Source organism: Colius striatus, chromosome Z (genome assembly GCF_028858725.1).
Source record: "Colius striatus isolate bColStr4 chromosome Z, bColStr4.1.hap1, whole genome shotgun sequence".
Lineage (NCBI taxonomy): Eukaryota > Metazoa > Chordata > Aves > Coliiformes > Coliidae > Colius > Colius striatus.
Genome location: NC_084790.1, coordinates 61042875 through 61060236, shown reverse-complemented (window position 1 = coordinate 61060236; position 17362 = coordinate 61042875). Strand labels below are relative to the sequence as shown.

At 39.1% G+C, this 17362-nt stretch overlaps 1 protein-coding gene across 2 annotated transcripts in view; it reads left to right on the top strand.

Moving 5' to 3' along the window:
- The window catches only part of PCSK5 (proprotein convertase subtilisin/kexin type 5), a 260750-nt gene that overhangs the window by 157928 nt on the left and 85460 nt on the right, over nt 1-17362 (top strand). For both annotated transcript variants that reach the window (XM_062017429.1, XM_062017431.1), the window contains exons 11-12: nt 11278-11395; nt 12449-12637. In XM_062017429.1, the coding sequence (XP_061873413.1) occupies nt 11278-11395; nt 12449-12637 (307 nt within the window). The remainder of the gene's footprint in view (nt 1-11277; nt 11396-12448; nt 12638-17362) is intronic.

Sequence of the window (17362 nt, the reverse complement as noted above, 5' to 3'; positions counted from 1 at the left end):
CTCTCCCTTCATCCAGCCAGCTAGTTATACTCTTAGAGAAGGCTATCAGGTTGGTCAACCAGGATTTTTTTTTTCCACTTGGTGAATCCATGTTGACTCCTCCTGATAACCATCTTTTCCTTTATGCAGAGATGACATGCAGAATTAGTTTTTCCATCACCTTTCCTGGGATGGAGGTAAAGTGGATTGGTCTGTAGTTTTCTAGCTTCTCCTTCTTGCCTTTTTTAAAGACTGGAGTGACATTGGCCTTCCTCCAGTCCTCAGGCACCTGTGCTCCATGATCATTCAAAAAGAACAGAGAGCACCTTAGCAATAGCATCAGCCAGCTCCTTCAGCATTCGTGGGTGCATCCTGCCAGGACCCATGGATTTATTGGTATCTTGTTTGCCTAACAGATCTCTAACCCTGTCCTCATCCACCAAGAGATGATCCTCCTTCCTCCAGACTCACTCTCTAGCCTCCAGGGACTCTGCTTCCTAATGCCTGGCGTTAGGAGTAAAGACTCAAGCAAAGACGTCTTTGAGTAGCACTGCCTTCTGTGTATCCTCTGTCAACAGAATATCCACCTCATTCAGCAGTGGGCTCACATTTTCCCTAATCTTCCTTTTACTGCAGATGTACTTGAAGAAAATCATCTTATTCTCTTTTACTTCCTTTGCCAAATGAGGGAAAGGCTCTGTATGTTGTCTATCTAGACTTCATTAAAGCCTTTCACATCATTTCCTGCAGCATTTTCCAGGAGAAGCTGGCTGCTCATAGCTTGGACAGGTGTCCTCTTGACTGGATAAAAATCTGACTGTCTGGCTGGCTGGGCTGAGAGTGATGGTGAACACAGATAAATCCAGTTGGCAGCCAGCCACCAATGGTGTTTCCCAGGGCTCAGTGTTGGGTCCTGTTTTGTTTAATATTTTTATCAATGATCTGGATAAGGAGATGAAGTGCACCCTCAGTGAGTTTGCAGAGGATACCAAGTTAGGTGGGAGTGTTGATCTGTTGGAAGGCAAGAGCGCTTTGCAGAGGGACCTGGACAAGCAGGAGTGATGGGCAGAGGCCAGTTGTATGAGGTTCAACAAGACCAAGTGCTGAGTCCTGCACTTGGACAACAACAACCCCATGCAATGCCTCAGGCTTGGAGTAGAGCATCTGAAAAGCTGTCTGGCAGAAAAAGATATGGAGATGTTTATTAACAGCAGCTGAACATGAGCCAGCAGTTTGCCCAGGTGGTCAAGGTGGCCAATTGCATCCTGGCTTGTATCAGAAATAGTATGGCCAGCAGGACCAAGGAGCAGGGAGGTGATCATTCCCCTGTACTTGGCACTGGTGAGGCCGTACCTTGAATACTGAGTCCAGTTTTGGACCCCACACTAGAAGGACATTGAGGTGCTGGAGAGTGTCAAGAGAAAGACAGCAAAGCCGGTCTAGAGAGCAAGTTCTATGAGGAGCAGCTGAGGGAGCTGGCCTTGTTTAGCCTCCTTAGAAAAGGAGGCTGGTGTGAGACCTTATCACTCTCTAGAACTATCTTAAAGGAGGTTCTGGTGAAGTGGGTGTTGGTCTCTTCTCCCAGATAACAAGGATGAGAGGAAATGGCCTCAAGTTGCACCAGTGGATGGGATATTAGGAAATATTTCTTCCCCAAGAGGGCTATTAAGCACTGCAACAATGTGCCCGGTGAAGTGATTGAGTCACCATCCCTGGAGGCTTTAATAAAACTTGTAGATGTGGCACTTAGGGACATGGTTTAGCAGTGGGCTTGGCAGTGCTAGGTTAACAGTTGGACTCCATGATCTTAATGTTCTTTTACAACCTAAATGATTTTACGATTCTGTGTAGGCAACTGGCAAAAAGAGTTCTGGAAAAGCAAAAGTGTTTTTGGCAAAGACAATCTAAACATATATACATGATCAAGTCTCCAACAGATTGGTGGATTTAGACTCAGAGAGAGATGTTGGCAGTCACTTGTATAGGTAAGCATTAGTCTTGTATTAGCTGAACTGGTTAGATTAATCTGAACACTTTTTGCCTTGTAGCCTCTACTTGGAAGTTGGTTGAAATCAGAGCAGCATTTAGTTTAACACCAGGAAAGGAGAAAAGCAAACTACCTACAATAAATATTTAGTCTAATGATATGTGAATTGTCTCCCCAAGCACTGACACATCTTGTATGATAGGAAATGGTCCTCAGGAATTTCAAACCGTGATTAAATATCATCAGAATTATAGGGTCAATACCATAAGCTATATCATTTCCTCATAGAAAAAGCGTTGCTGTAGTTAGAGAAAATATCAGAGTTTGGATCTGGAAATTAAGGTAGTGAAGGAAAAGTGGAGTAAAACCATGCATTTTTTTTAGCAGCTCTTCTTTCTTTCCCATATGCAACAGCTCAGCTCACTGCTATAAATAAGTTTTCTTAAATGTAATATTAGAATTGTGTTAGGAATTTTTAAGTGTTTCATATGTTAAACTCAAATTGCCTGGTATCTGAGCTCTGCTAGCCTGGAGTGAGACCTAAAAAAATCTCTTTGAGATTAGGGGAGGGTAGCTGGAAAATGTATTGAATTCTGCAGCCTATATCGTAGTTACTGATTTTTTTTCCCCCTAGCATGATTTGAGATCCACCGAGTGTTGCTTCCAGTTCAAAGATGTGTAAGATCAGGTATATATCTATACAGTTACAGAGATGGAGATGTAGAAAGAAGGAGAGGAAATCTCTCAGAGAAGCCAGGGAGCTGTCATTACTTCTCTCAGCCTCAAACTCTTCATTATCAAAGCTTCTCATTACTTGTCAGTTCTGCAGCACTTTGTTTTCTGCTGGCTCTGAGAAGCTAGAAATGGAGCTGTGAATGTAAAATGGAGTCTAAACAGAAACTTCAGGCCTGTACTGGGTTATATAAAGAAAAGTAGATTGACATTTGGTATTACAGTTGGTTGCTTTCCTGTGGTCATATATTATGAGTCAAACTTAACGTTTTCAAATGTAACACTCTAAACAGGAGTATCAGTGGGTAAAAGACACAATTAGACTTTAAATTTCTATTCTAATAATACTCACAATTGTCACCAAACCATGGTCAGCATAGCTGATGCAGAATTTTAAAAGATAGTGCCTTTACTCAACAGCTGGCCAACTTTATGTCCGTCTGTTCTAGATAAAAAGCTATGTACAATTACTGTTCTCTGCAGCTCCTAGTATTTCAAACACTGTAAAGTGGACTGACAGCACTAACAGAGTGCATATCGCGGGAATGATAACCTTTGACATTGTTTTATTTTAAAAAGCCCAACTCAGACCTGTAGCAAAACTCTACAAAAGACTGAGGGGTAGGGAGGAAGGAGAGGAACTGAAGTCTTCCCCTGTGGACTCATAACCTAAGCGTCTGCAACTTAATGTGAGATGTAGATTTCCATTTTGCAGTATTAAGGAGACGAACTAGAATCAATGTTTGCAAAAAGTGAATGACAAACTGCTACAATTCTCCAAAGCAGAATGCTTTTAATTATTGACAATGAAGACTGCATTTTAAAAGAAAAGTTATTGAAAGCTATATGCCTGTGCATGACCTCTTTATATACTTCATCTACTGTAAAGTATTTTAAGCAGTTAGATCATCCCGTCAGGATGTAGAACATGTTGTAATAGTAGAGAAAGATAGGGCCTATGCAGGACAACTCAGATCAGTTAGATGCCTGAAGTTGTTTCAACACTATCACTTTTTCCATCCAGAAAAATCAGCTACTGTGAGGTCACTTTTAATTCAGGGGATACAGAAGGATCCACAAGGTCTGTTGTCAGCATTACTGGTCTAGTTATCTGTGTAGACTTCTCTTATTGTTTAGCTTCCTTTTACTTCAGGTTATGATCAAAATCTACTACATAGCCCTATGAGGACAGTGTGAAGTCTACATGGTTTAATAATTTCACTACTTCAGGGTGAGGTTGGTATCTTTTTTTTTCTAAAAATCATCATCATTATAATTAAATAATTTACAAAATACTTTTGGCATATTTGTGTATATCCTTCTGCTGAAATCTACTGCAACCCTATGCTCACTCAGGAATTGTTCTGAGTGTAAATATCCCTCTGGAGCACCAATACTTTTGTACAGACATAGCCACTGTGCAAGACAGAACAAGAAGGATGTTCTGCACTGTGTGTCTGATACACCTGACAGCACAGAAATGCTGTCTTTGTGTCTCCTGTTAACAATCTGTCAGCGTTTCCACTTACAGTGCCTTTGACTCATCTGTCATCATCTGTTCTTAGATGAAGACTAGCACAGGGGCTTTCACCAAAAGGTGTTTTTATTGTTTGATAGGGTGAAATAACATTTGGCTGCCTCTGAATTATCAGATAATTCTAAATGTACCTCTGAGGGTAGATTTGCTCCCAAAAGAGAAAGTTACCATGTTTTGTTAAAAGTGTTCTAAAAAGTGTCACAAAATGGCTTTTTTTGTTTAAAGAAAATATGCAAGCTAACATGTTTTCCAATGGATCTTTGTGCTTATGAGGACAAAAAATATGTAAAAAGATTATCACTAGTTAAAAAAAATATAGCTTCTATCACTATAGATGTTCCTTAACCACTTGTATTTTGGCAAACTTTTTTCTCCCTTCTAAATGCACATAATCCTTAGATCTATTCCATTCCTATAAGCTGGCTCATTTCCAGCAATATAAATGAATGTCTTCAGTAGAGGCTTTGTGATTTACAGCCAAATACCACTGCACAGATACAGCAGCTTGTCTGTCTTAGCAATCACCAGGCAGCAAATACCAGCCAGCAAGAGTCAGATTTTCTGTTTCTATCACAACTCTGCTCCTTCGGAGGCAGAGAAGTAGACCAGTCTTCTTGGTCATTCTGCAGAGGTTTTCGTCAAGGCTCACTGGTGCGTTTCTCTAACTCTGGGGAACCTGTCCCTGTATGCAGGACATGGTAGATATATGTGCTCCGAGGACTGCATTAATTTAGTTTACTCATATCTAAACAATTTCTGAGGAGCAAATCAGGAACTGATGCACATCTTGCTGCAGGCAGAGCAGAATTTATTGTGGTTGTGCTGCGTACACATGGGTCATCACTGGTGACCATGGACCATGGGGTGGCTGAATCCCAAGACTAATGACTTCTGCCCAGAGGCTACTAACATTCATGAGAGGGGATGGTATTTACTGTTGTGACTAATTGAGTCTGACTCTTGATGTCCCAAAAGAGTGTTTTGGTCGTAAGTGCTTTTTGTCAGCCAATGTCTATGCTTAATAACTATATGTATTTTAAATTCCTGAAGTCAATACTCCCAGAATGTGAATGCAAGTGTAACCTTGGATGTAATTCGTTAATGTTTGAAGGTGGTGCATTTTAGGCCTTTTTTTTAGGTGGCTGCAAAGTCTCATAGCAGGTGATGCAGTATCACAAACCGTTTGCAAAGATACATTGGCTACTGGAGATTTAGCTTCTATTACTGTCCTGCTAGTCTTCTTGGTCAATTCCTGTTTTGTTTTATCAATGAATAGGAGCCTTTTGGCAGACAGAAAAGATGTAAAATCCAGCGAGTTTGTGTTTGTTGTCAAATCTATTATCAGATAAATCTGCAGCTAGTATGTTATTCAGGAAATTATTTATACTAATGCAAAAATCAGAAATTGATATAAACACAGCTAGAATTTCAATGAAAGCAAAATTGTAACTATTGTTATTTCTGTCCACGATGGTCAGAGAGATGGAACAACTCTTCTATGAAGAAAGACTGAGAGTTAGGACTGATTAGTCTGGAGAAAGCTCCAGGGAGATTTTATTGCAGCCTGTCAATATATAAAGAGGGCCTATAAGAAGGACAGAGAGAGACTTTATACCAAGATCTGTAGTGACAGGACAAGGGACAATAGTTTTAAGGTAGAAAGAAGGTTAGTTAGAATCTAATAGAAAGAAGATCAATCTAGATTGAACATAGCAAAGATTTTTTTTTTTATGATAAAGACAGTAAGGCACTGTTAACAGTTTGCCCAGAGAGGCTGTGGATGTCCCATCATTGAAAGTCTTCAAGGTCGGGTCGGACAGGGCTTTGAGCAACCTGATCTAGTACAATGTCCTTGCCCATGGCTCAGAGGTCATACTACATGACCTTAAAAGATCTTTTCCAACACAAACCATTCTATGCTTCTATGATACTATGATATAGAGGCCCTTCAGTTTCTCACTGCACATGTTTTTAGCTGCCACTTTTAAGACAAATCTGTGGGGCAACTTTCTATCTTTCAAACATTTCTCTGGTATGTTGGTAAGAGTAAGAAGTTAATCTTATACCATGCCTGCTGAGTCTTTAAAAATACTGGGATTTATGGGAATTGTGTAAGGAGAGAGGACCGAGTTTGCTATTTGCTTTGTCTTTAAGTACAAATATTGAAGGGTTGATTCTGTGTAAAATATGAAAATACAAATAATATGCTTAATCTAAAAAGCCTAAGGGAGTTTGGTTTACAATAGTTGTGTTATTAGCTTGTAAAGCAGTTATGTGTTTCAGAAATCACATCCAGTGATCCACTTATCACAGATTGCTGGTCATATGTTAACACAAAATGAGAATATGGCTGAAAAAAAAGATGAATTTTCATTCAGGATCAATATTCTCTGGAAATGACAAAATATTCTTTCTCTATGACAAAACAAAATTAAAATAGTTTAAGCCACGTGTCATCTTAACATTTCTCCTCGTTTTTTCCCTTAATTTTCTTCAGAAAATTGTCTTTCCAGGTTGAAGCCTTTTGATATACTAAGCAAACAGCAGAAACCTAAAGTAATTCAGAATTAGAATTATGTTTGCAAATAAAATGTCAAATGTAAAAGAAATATTGGTGGTCACTTTGAAGTATCTACAGAATGAGTAACTCGAGAGTCTCATATCTTCTATTCTTGCTAAGCACCACTTAAGAAAACCATAGTATAAGGGATATTTTAGACTCCTCCTGTTTTGTTGGTTTCATCTGAGGTGAGATTGCATCAAGATTGTAAAGTAGCATAAGTAAACAAGTGTTAATAGTTTACATATCAAACAGCTGAAACTAGTGTGGGAAAGCTACGTATTCCTCATTTGAAAAACTGAAGTTATTACCCTTTCTGTCCTTCTGATTTAGTATTTTACCTGTGTATGCAAAATATTTATACTTCCAATTCTGCTTTCACAGTATAGGAAACTAAAGGCAGGGATAAAATATTCTGCAATGTTTTTTGTCAAAGGAGTAAAATAGCAAGAAAGGCTTAGCATCTAAGCTACTGATGAGACATCTTGCTGACAAGCAGTGAAACCACAGCCTAACAAATCAAGTTCACTGAGGCAGTGGAAATACTGTGTTAGCAGTGTCTGGGCACAGTTTTCCTGTAGTCTACATGATTCTGTTTTGTGATTTATCAACACCAGCATTCATATGTCCCTTAATCAAGTGAAGTGGGATATACATGCTTTATAAAATCTTTTAGACTTGGGGATAACTGTACATACTCTTTGTATAAAAATGAGAGTTATTGAATTTTCAATAGCAAATTCAGACAAAAACAAAGGGGTCATGAAAAATATGGAGAAGTCTATCCAGCAGCTGAGCAGGCCTTGATTTCTTGGTGTGCTAATAGAGGAATTGCTCCAGGGGTAAATAAATGGACTTTAGCTCTACAAAATGTTATTTTCTTTAATGGTAAGAAGAGTAAAGAGATCAGCTAAAACTCAGTGTTTACCTTGTGTTGCAGGCAATAAATTTTTTTATGAAACTCGTCCTGCATCTGTAAAGCTCTGTGTGTATCTCTGATTTTGCAGAAATAGGAATGGATCAGTTTGCATTGCTGCATGAGTAGAGTAGGAATTCAAGGACAACTTGACCATGGACACCCTTGATCACAAGGAGGTCACAGTTTTCAACCCTTCAGTTAAACAAGAAGAGCAATATGCTCACTACTTAGCAGCTTACATTACACCAACCTCACATTTCTATGCTGCCTCTGAAAGGCAAATATCTTCTTACAAAACAGCCCTATCTCTGACATGCCTAATGATTTCGTAGCAATGACCAAGCCCAGCAGCAATTCACGACAGTGATAATGTGGAGAGCACATAAGTGGGTCTGTGCAAAGCCCTGGGGCATTTTGCACTTGCAGTCAGCTTATCCCACTCTCCAATCATCAGTAACTTCCAAATATTGCTTTTCTATTGAGGATAGCAGAAGTGAGCTTAATACCGTTCACATACAAATCAGTACAGTTCCAGATGTTTCCCAGAAGAAATTCATGTCCCATGTGGACCGTTGAGGTAATTTTTAACCTCTGGGAGAGGCACCCTGGCATAGAGTTCTTAGAAGTATATACATAGGTGACAGAGCACAATTTAAAGGCAGTAGGAAGTAAATATCTGGTTCTCTGAGACACAGGGGAGCAACTACGTTTGCTGTGATTCTTTGTTAAATTGCTGATATATAGTCTTTGAAAATTAGAGGCCTCCACTAATACCTGCAGCTGGGAACCAATCCACTAGATCAAGGGCTTTGAAATGCACACCTTGCAAGCAGTTAAATATCAACTGACTGGAAGCTTTCCACGTAGAAGGATTTAGGGACACCCCTGACTGTCAGGAAGTTTTTATTTCAATGGGAAAGCCTTTCCAGGAAAAAATGTACTTCAGCTGTGGAAAAATAGCGAGTAGATGCAGAACTTCTCACTTCTAACTCTGCTCTCATGCAAGAGAGTTTAAGCATTGACTTGTGGACAATTAACCACATAACCTTGGGTAGTAATTTTTTCTCCTGGATGGAAAATGAGCATAATTCTGTCTTCCAAGTTTTGAGGTACGGAAGATATAAAGTTCACTCTCTAGATTTTATTTGTGTTTTCAACATGGACATTAGGGCAAAAATTTCTAGGGTGAGGTGGTTCAAAAGCCACTGAAGTTTCCAACAGTCAGTGCCTGGTGGTAACAATGTTAAGTACTCTTCTACTCTTATTTCTGGATGAGAAAAGGTAGTTGAGAAGATATTTGAGTGTTCTTTGAGCTCAGTAGTTGGGTTGAACAGACAGCATTTACAACTGGACATCCTGAGCTCTAACCCAATGCAAGTTGCCATCTATCAGGAATTAAAAATGCATTTTCCATGGGTTAGCCTCAAAGATTTTTCCATTCATAAATATTTAATCCCTGACTTTAAATGTTAGTATTCTACAGAGCAGGTTAGTTAACGCTCTTGTTTTTCTCACTGTTCTTCAGAATAGACAGAATTATTAGTTAAAACTTTAAATATCAGAGCAATGCCTGTAGTTTAAGATAAATATGCTCTCATCAGCATGACTAAGGGGATTTCCATCACAGGAACCATCTTCAAAGTACAAATAGTTTCTCCACCTAGGCTTTCCTTGTTTTTTTTCTGACTGCTTCCTGTGTGTGAAAATAAAATATCTCTTCCCCTGTCAATTTGTTTGTGGAATACAGTGAAGAGAATTCATAAGGCTGACAGAGCACTGCATTGAGAACAGTACCTGCCTTATTTGGCAGAAGAGCTGTGTTTAGTTCTCTCTAAATGGACATTTCAATACTATGTGGACTTCAGTTTGGGGCTGAAGGGGAAGAATCTGGGAAGAAACCCAGTTCATTACACAGTCATTAAGCCTTTCAGTATTTTCCATTGAGGAACCCTCTTCAGTTGGCAATTACAGACAGTATTAGAATTTGCCATATTTGGAAGATGGGATCCCTAAACACTGATTATTTTTATCCTTTGAACTTTATTTGTTTGACAAGGTTAGGTTTTCTTTGGATGGAGTCCTTTGAATTCTGGTTTGGCAATGAATAGAAGCTGCTTTCATAAACCCTCTGCAAAGTGCAGTTGGAAGGACTTACACCATGTCTTGTCACATTACTGATTAAAATAGCACTTAAGTTTTTCTGAGGATTTTCTGGTAGCACTGTCTGCGGTAGCAAGCAAAACTGATTTATTAACATTTGTGATCTAAATTCCTCCCTCTGGAAGCCCTTTGCTTTCACCTTCTACTGTCAGAACTTTACCAAGAGTACCAACTTGTCACAATAAAACAACATGGCTAGCAGCTCCTCTAATGCATCAAAATCCGTTTGCAAGCTTCTCTTTTGATTGGAACAGCAACCAAAACCACACAGCTGATTCAGTAAGTGAAATTTTTAGCCTTTGTGAACTGCTGGAACTGTTGGAAAAGCTACATCAAGTTAAGTACTCTCAAAATTACAAAAAAGTGAGAGTCTCTTGAAAATGCTTCACCTTGTCTACATGTTGTACATTTGAAACTTCCTCTTTTTTTGTATAATAAGGAAAATGATGTTTTAAAGCCTTCTGTTTCTTTGAGTAGAGACATTTAAACTTGAATTACTAGACACTGAATTTCTTGCAAGGAGGATCATTGTTGACTCTCCATGGCATGAAAGGCAGATAGAGAAGAGGATTAAACATCCAGGTATGAGCGTTAACAGAGCGCTAGCCTCCAGGCATGGATGCTTAGTACCTCTCTGTGTGCAATGTATGCAGTAAGCAATATGAGAGGTCAACAGTACTGTTAACAACTCTCTTCAATACTAATTTCATCTGCAGATTTACAAAGAAGTAGAGGAGGGAGACTTTCTGACATAGACTTGCATGAGAACCAGATTTTCTTTAGGGCCTTGCACTTGTAATACCATCATGCAGGCAGCTTTACAGAGATGTTGGATCTAGCTGCTTGACTGGACAGTGGCAACCATACTGCATACAGGAGTAGAATAGCATCCACATACTGCCTGCAGTCAGGAAAGTTAAGAGTGTGCAGTGCAGCTACAAAAGACAGTCTGATCTTTCTTAAAGGTATTGTGTCAGTTACCTTCAGTATTTACATACATGCATGTGTTTGGTATTTTAACTAATAAAAATAACCTCTCTTTGTCTCTTTAAGCCTCTTAACATTATGTCATACAAGAAGACTGGACTGAATTAAGGCACATGGACAAAAGGCAGTCAGAGGCACTTGTACTCTCTGGTGTTCTGCAGTTCTGGTGCATGCTTTTCATGGTACAGCAATATTGTTCATGATGGTCATTTTCCACTTCTGTACTAGAGAAGTGAATAGATTCAGTGAACAAATTAGACATAGTCGTGGTTTCTGGTGAGAAGATTTTTCAGCTGTATGCAAAACCAATAAAGACGTAGAAAAGATGCATCTCCTTTTCGGATGTGACTCTGTGGGATTAGTCTAATGAAAACTGAGATTTTTATAATTGCGGCCATTCTGTTTTTACCTTGCAGTGAGCCACCTCTATGGATTTGGACTGATGGATGCTGAAGCAATGGTGATAGAAGCAGAAAAGTGGACAACAGTCCCTCCACAGCATGTGTGTGTGGAGAACACAGATCGCCAAATCAAGTAATACCCGCTGCCAATACTCTTGCGGGCTTAAAGTTATGGAAAGAAATTGGGTATAATTTACCCCTCCCTTGCATTATGTATAATACATCATTTTCAAACCAGTACTGGGGATCTCTGTTAGCATCACAGATGTCAGGTCATTTACCTGTAAACATTGTTCTCTGTAGTGCTTGGGAAAAGATCCTGGTGTAAAGAACATCCTAGAAGTTGAAGGTGTAAAACAAGCCAGTCTGGATAATGGTTGATTCTGGTATAGATGAATACCAAGAGGAATATTTGGTTGAGTGCACTGCAGTCACCTTTGTAAGACGAATGCAGTTCAGGTTCTGACAAGCAAATATTATTTTCACTGAAATACTGCATGATATTGCCCCTCTCAAAGAGGCTCAGGAGAGTAGCTAAGAGCCTAATATTTAACTGCTTTTTGCTTGCTAGTTTAGGGTCTCTGTAGAACCAGACTTAGGAGCAAAATTCTGTACATGCTCTCTCTGGATACAGAGGCAGCATCCATCATAAGACACACTTGCAAAGCATTAAGATTATTGTTTGATAAATATTCTTGACAGACTTGATGCGTAACTGATATACTCTGCAAGGATGTCATGTGAATTTAAACCACCTGAGTCAGATGCTGTTTGGTACAATTAACATGTTAATAGTTGCTATTACGTAAGCAAAAACTATGGCTATGCCAGGCATTTCCTGGGGCTTAACAACCAGCTGTGATCCCATGACAATCCCAACAATCCTCAACTGGCCACTAATCCACAAAAATGCTCTGTCCCAAAGGCTTATTCCTATTACAGGTTTTTCATTATATTCTTTTACTGTGTGTTCATGTTTAATGGAAAGCCAGGTAGTTGCCATTAGCTGCAGTAATTACCCTGTGGTGGTAGTTTCAGTTACAAAGTGTTAAAACCAATGGTTACTGACTTCTCTTAAACAGTTGTCCAACACTGTCATTCTCTGCTAAGCAAAAAAAGATGTGATTATTGTACTTTACAGGACAAGCAAGAAATACTGATGTTATTTTATATGCTTATATTGCAGAACAATACGACCTGACAGTGTTGTACGTTCAATTTACAAAGCCACTGGCTGTTCAGATAATCCTAACCACCATGTGATCTACTTGGAGCATGTTGTTGTGCGCATCACCATTACTCACCCTCGACGTGGAGACTTGGCAATTTACCTAACCTCTCCTTCTGGAACCAAGTCACAGCTTTTGGCGAACAGGTATAGTATGACAACACAGTTTCCCAGTCCAGTCAGTGCACAGACCTTGCACTAAGATTGCAGCACAAGGAAAGCACAGTCCAGTCATTACAGTGTGTTCACTGTCAGACACAGGTTAATTACTTTTTATGAGAGATACAGGGAGAGTAGAGTGCAAATAAACTCAGAGATAGCAATCTCTGTATGCTGTAAAGCTGTGGAAGGACATTATCTCCAAAATAGAGATTATTCAGTTTCAATGACTCACCAATTATTAGATGGCTGGAAAAGGTTAAGAAAATAGTAACAAACTCAGTGTTAAAGAAGAAAGCTGAATGGAAGTGTGTTTCTATATGCTATTGACAGTTTTCATTTTTCTGCTTTATCCTTTCTTTACTAGTAGTAACAGTTAGACTAGTACTCTACTGTTAGTTCACTGCTACTGTTTACTTTAAGCTTTGTGTATTTGATTATGACTCCTAATGTTACCAATTTCCATATCTTTTTTTCCCTGTTATATATGAAGTCATACTCAACCCCATGAAAGTCTCCTAGTAGTGCAATGCTCAGAATTTGCACTAGTGCTTTGAAATTAAATGGTTCCATTTACAAACAACCTATGAAAATGTCTACATTGTATTCCTTCAACCCACAGATTTCTGATGGATACTTGCTTTTGAATGTCCAACCACTCTAACAATAACTACTAAGAAAAGTTGTTCCCTTTTCTAATGCTATCACCTCCATATTACATTCTTGGACAAGCTGTGACACTGCATTGAATTGTCTCTTTTTTTGGACTTAAATAAGTATCTCTTTGTCCAATTCAGCATCTCCAGCGTTAGTGCAATTTCAGTCCCTGGAGACAGGGCACATCATTAGTGGTACATCATGAGGTGCATCATTGTTCCTCAGCAAATTTAAATACTTTCAATGATATCTCTGTTTCTGTGGCCTACTAGCACAAATGTTCTCGGAATAAAACGTTTGCAATCCTTTCCAGATAAATCCTGCTAAATCAGCAATCAAAAGCAGAGATAGTTAAAGAGCTGATGTTGCCAGTGCCTTGCTGATAAAGCATATGGACACACACATCTATGTATCTCTCTGCTACACTGAACAGGGAATTTATACTCTGCTAACCAGTGGAGATGCAGACTTCTGCCCTCTAAGGAGTTATGAAACAGGCTTTTGTTTTTCTGTTTGAAGAAATCTTTCTTTAGTTTTCTGTTCAATTTTCACACAGCAGTTCTTCCATGCTTCAAAATGGAAAAAATTAAAAGTCCTCCTACTAGGTATCCAAAGAAAACAATCTCGTGTAAACCCAGTGGTCTTAACATAGCAAACTTTTGGCTCTAGGCTTTCATGTCTTGCAGCTGACTCACAGCAAGTGGAAGATAAAGACATTCCAGTATTCACAGTTCAGCTCTGGTGATGATTGGTATGTGGTGTAGGTACAAAGTTTAATTCAATCAGTGTCTTTGTAACCCTTGCAAGCTAGAAAGTAATTATTTTCTGTACCTATGGTAAAGAGAGAGAATGGAAGTATAGGTATTAAAATAAGGTGATCTTCATCTGTTTCTCATTCTGTACTATCAGAAAGCTAACCAGAAAACAAAGAAACTTGAAAGGCCATTTAATGTTTTGCTACATTCCAAAAAACCAAACTATTCATGACTCATAGGGTCACACCAGAGATTCCCTTCCCATGCAGCCTTTACAATTACTTGTCAGTCACATTTGTCTGGAAATAGCAACTCTGGGCTAGTAATATTAAGCAATATATATATTTTGCAAATTCCATGTCTGAAATACCTAGTCCTCACAAACCATTTCTTAGGGTAAAGTGATGGATATGCGCACAGTACTTTTTTAATTCTATTTCAAGGCTTGTTTTATTTGGTGTTGCTAGAAGAAGTCTCAAGAGCTTGGTCATCTTGCAATTAGTAGTATACTCAGTATTGTTGAGTTTGTATGTTTTAGTATCATATTAGAAAATCAAACTCAGAGTAGGATTCTTGTTACTAATATGAGAATTTAGTTATGAGGCATTTGATATTTAAAGTATTATTGATGAGGGCATCAGAATAAATGCGTTCAAGTACAAATAGCATGCAGGGATGCATTGGCAGCAAGTGGTCTAGGTTTTTTTTGACAAAGGTCACAGAGGCTGTTTTACGTTGCTACTACCTGACTGACATGCTTATCTCAGACATACAAGACCTTTTAATGCACACGTACATGATTAATAGCAGCAATACCAGCTGTTTTTACTGAACCCAGGGAAAAATTCATTGCTTTACCATTACTCATCTGGGTTTAATTTGAAACAGTTTGCTGACAAAATTTCTTAAAGTGCAAAAGGTACATTTTACACATGTGCACTTCTCCACCAGTTCTGGAAGAAGAGTCATAGTGGATTTTCTGGTGCATTGTCGAGTAGGTCCCTCAAGGCAATATCTGGCCTTTTTTCTGCATATTTTATCCTTGATGTTGGCATCCCCTAAAATGACTTCAGTAAGAAAACTTGTAGTCAGAGGAGATGTGGATTCCTTTGCAGGCATTTGGTGGATTACACTGTCACTGGCTTGAGCCTTATGTAGAGTCTTCAAAAACTGAATTATAGGGAACATCTGCTTTGTTGTTTGGAAATCACTAAACATGATTATATTGGATGTACTGCAGCAGAGGAAAATACAGACTTAGAAAGTACTGGCTGATAAAAGGATGAGGCTGCAGTTAAATGCAAAGGGGGACAGTATCCCCTTTTATAAAAACAATTGGCTTTTGAATATGGCAGCATAGGTTTCTGAACGTTTTTGATACGTACCAATGTCAGTTCTAACACTCAGCACAGAGGGGATATGGAGGAGAAGCTAGACACAAGGAGGACAGAAGAACCAGACTTAGGGCTCTTTTGTCTCCTACTGAAGTCATAGCTTGTTTAATTCTCACCCTTTAAATTTAAAGCAGCTGCTGCCATTTGAACTGCGTAACTGAAATTTTTCAGCGACGTGGTGGCAAGTTTCCAGGCCACTGGCTTCCTATGCTTGTATGGCACTGACATTAATAATACCTCTGTTCAGTAACAAGGGGAAGTATTTTCCTGATGGTATTTTTCCTATCATGAAACTTTAGATAATCAGTAAATCTTCATAATACCTTTCTCTGCGGGAAACTCCTAGATCAAAACCAAGGCATTCTCATCTAATTTTACTTGATAGTTTGCTCCATGAAAAGTCTTGATAATGAGAAGTAGAGGAAACCTTTTATTTATAGAAGCATAATTTGATTTTTGGACCAGTCCATCTCACATCTTTATTGTAGTTGACACTAAAGACAGTGTTTTATGTATCCAAAGATGATGAAAAGGATAGGGCCAACATTCACACTGAGTCTCACTGTGACAGTAACAGAAGAGGACTCAATGGTATTATGGAGTCTAGGCTGAGCAAGCAATACTCTTGCTTGTATTATGTCTACAAACTGAGGCACTTCTTAGAAAACTGTTTCTCTCAACTCATCCTTGCTATATTTTATTTAATTCAGGTTGTCTTTTGTTGCGGGAGGACAGTGAAAAAACACCCCGAATTAGCTTTCTACCAACAGCTCTTTGAACTGCAATTGCAATGTCAATACTGCTACAATTTTTTTCTTTTTTTTCCTTTGAAGCCTGGAGTATTAGAAGTAGATTGAGTGAGAAGCTGTGGAGATGCTACAGATGCAATACAGATTTTTTTTAAATTATTTTTGTGTTTGTTTGTTTTTTAAATCAAAGAAGGGGGAAAAAATCTGCTGATTTCCTTAGCTCTGCAGAAAAGACTATCAGGTATTACGTGCGAAAAAAATAAATGAATGCATGTAAGAGACACTATCCTCTAACTCTAAAATGCATCCTGGAACTTGGTCAAAGAAAAATGTGGAAGACCAAAGTGTGATATATTTGAGATTTAGAGTGACATATGCCTTTCTTTGATGGCTGAGACTAGTAAAAAAAATAATCAGATTTCTGCAGAGTAGGCATATCTATTCACTTTTAGAATTCAATAAAGTTCAGCCCTAGTGGAAAATTAGAACCCATCATCAGGGCTCAGTGTTGGGATCAGTTCTGTTTAATATCTTTATCAATGATCTGAACAAGGAGATCTAGTACACCCTTGGTAAGTTTGCAGATGACAACACTTTGGGCAGGAGTGTTCGTCTGCATGAGGACAGGAAGGCTTTTCAAAGGGACCTGGACAGGCTGGAGCGATGGGCTGATTGTATAAGGTTCAACAAGGCCAAGTGCCAAAGTCCTGCACTTGGGCCACACCAACCGCATGCAACACTTGAGGCAGAGCAGCTGAAAAGCTGTCCAGCAGAAAAGCACCTGGGGATGTTGGCCAACAGCCAACTGAACATGAGCCAGCAGTGTGCCCAGATGGCCAAGAAGGCCAATGGCATCCTGGCCTGGATCAGAAATAGTGTGGCCAGCTAGCCCCCTGTACTTGGCACTCGACACATTTTAAATACATCTTTAAATTCACATCTGGAAGTTTCAAGTGATCTCCCTTGATACATGTAGATGAGAAAACCTCTGAAGCGCTTGTGTGATCTCTGACTGTTTCTATGTTTTCCTGAGTACTTCACTGAGAGTGGGCAGTAGGCTCTGGCTGAAGCTTTGGTTAAGTCAACTTGAGCGGTCTGCAGTTCCCTGGGGACTACATCTGTTAGGGAGCTGGTGGTTGAACCATGTTGAGAAGAGTT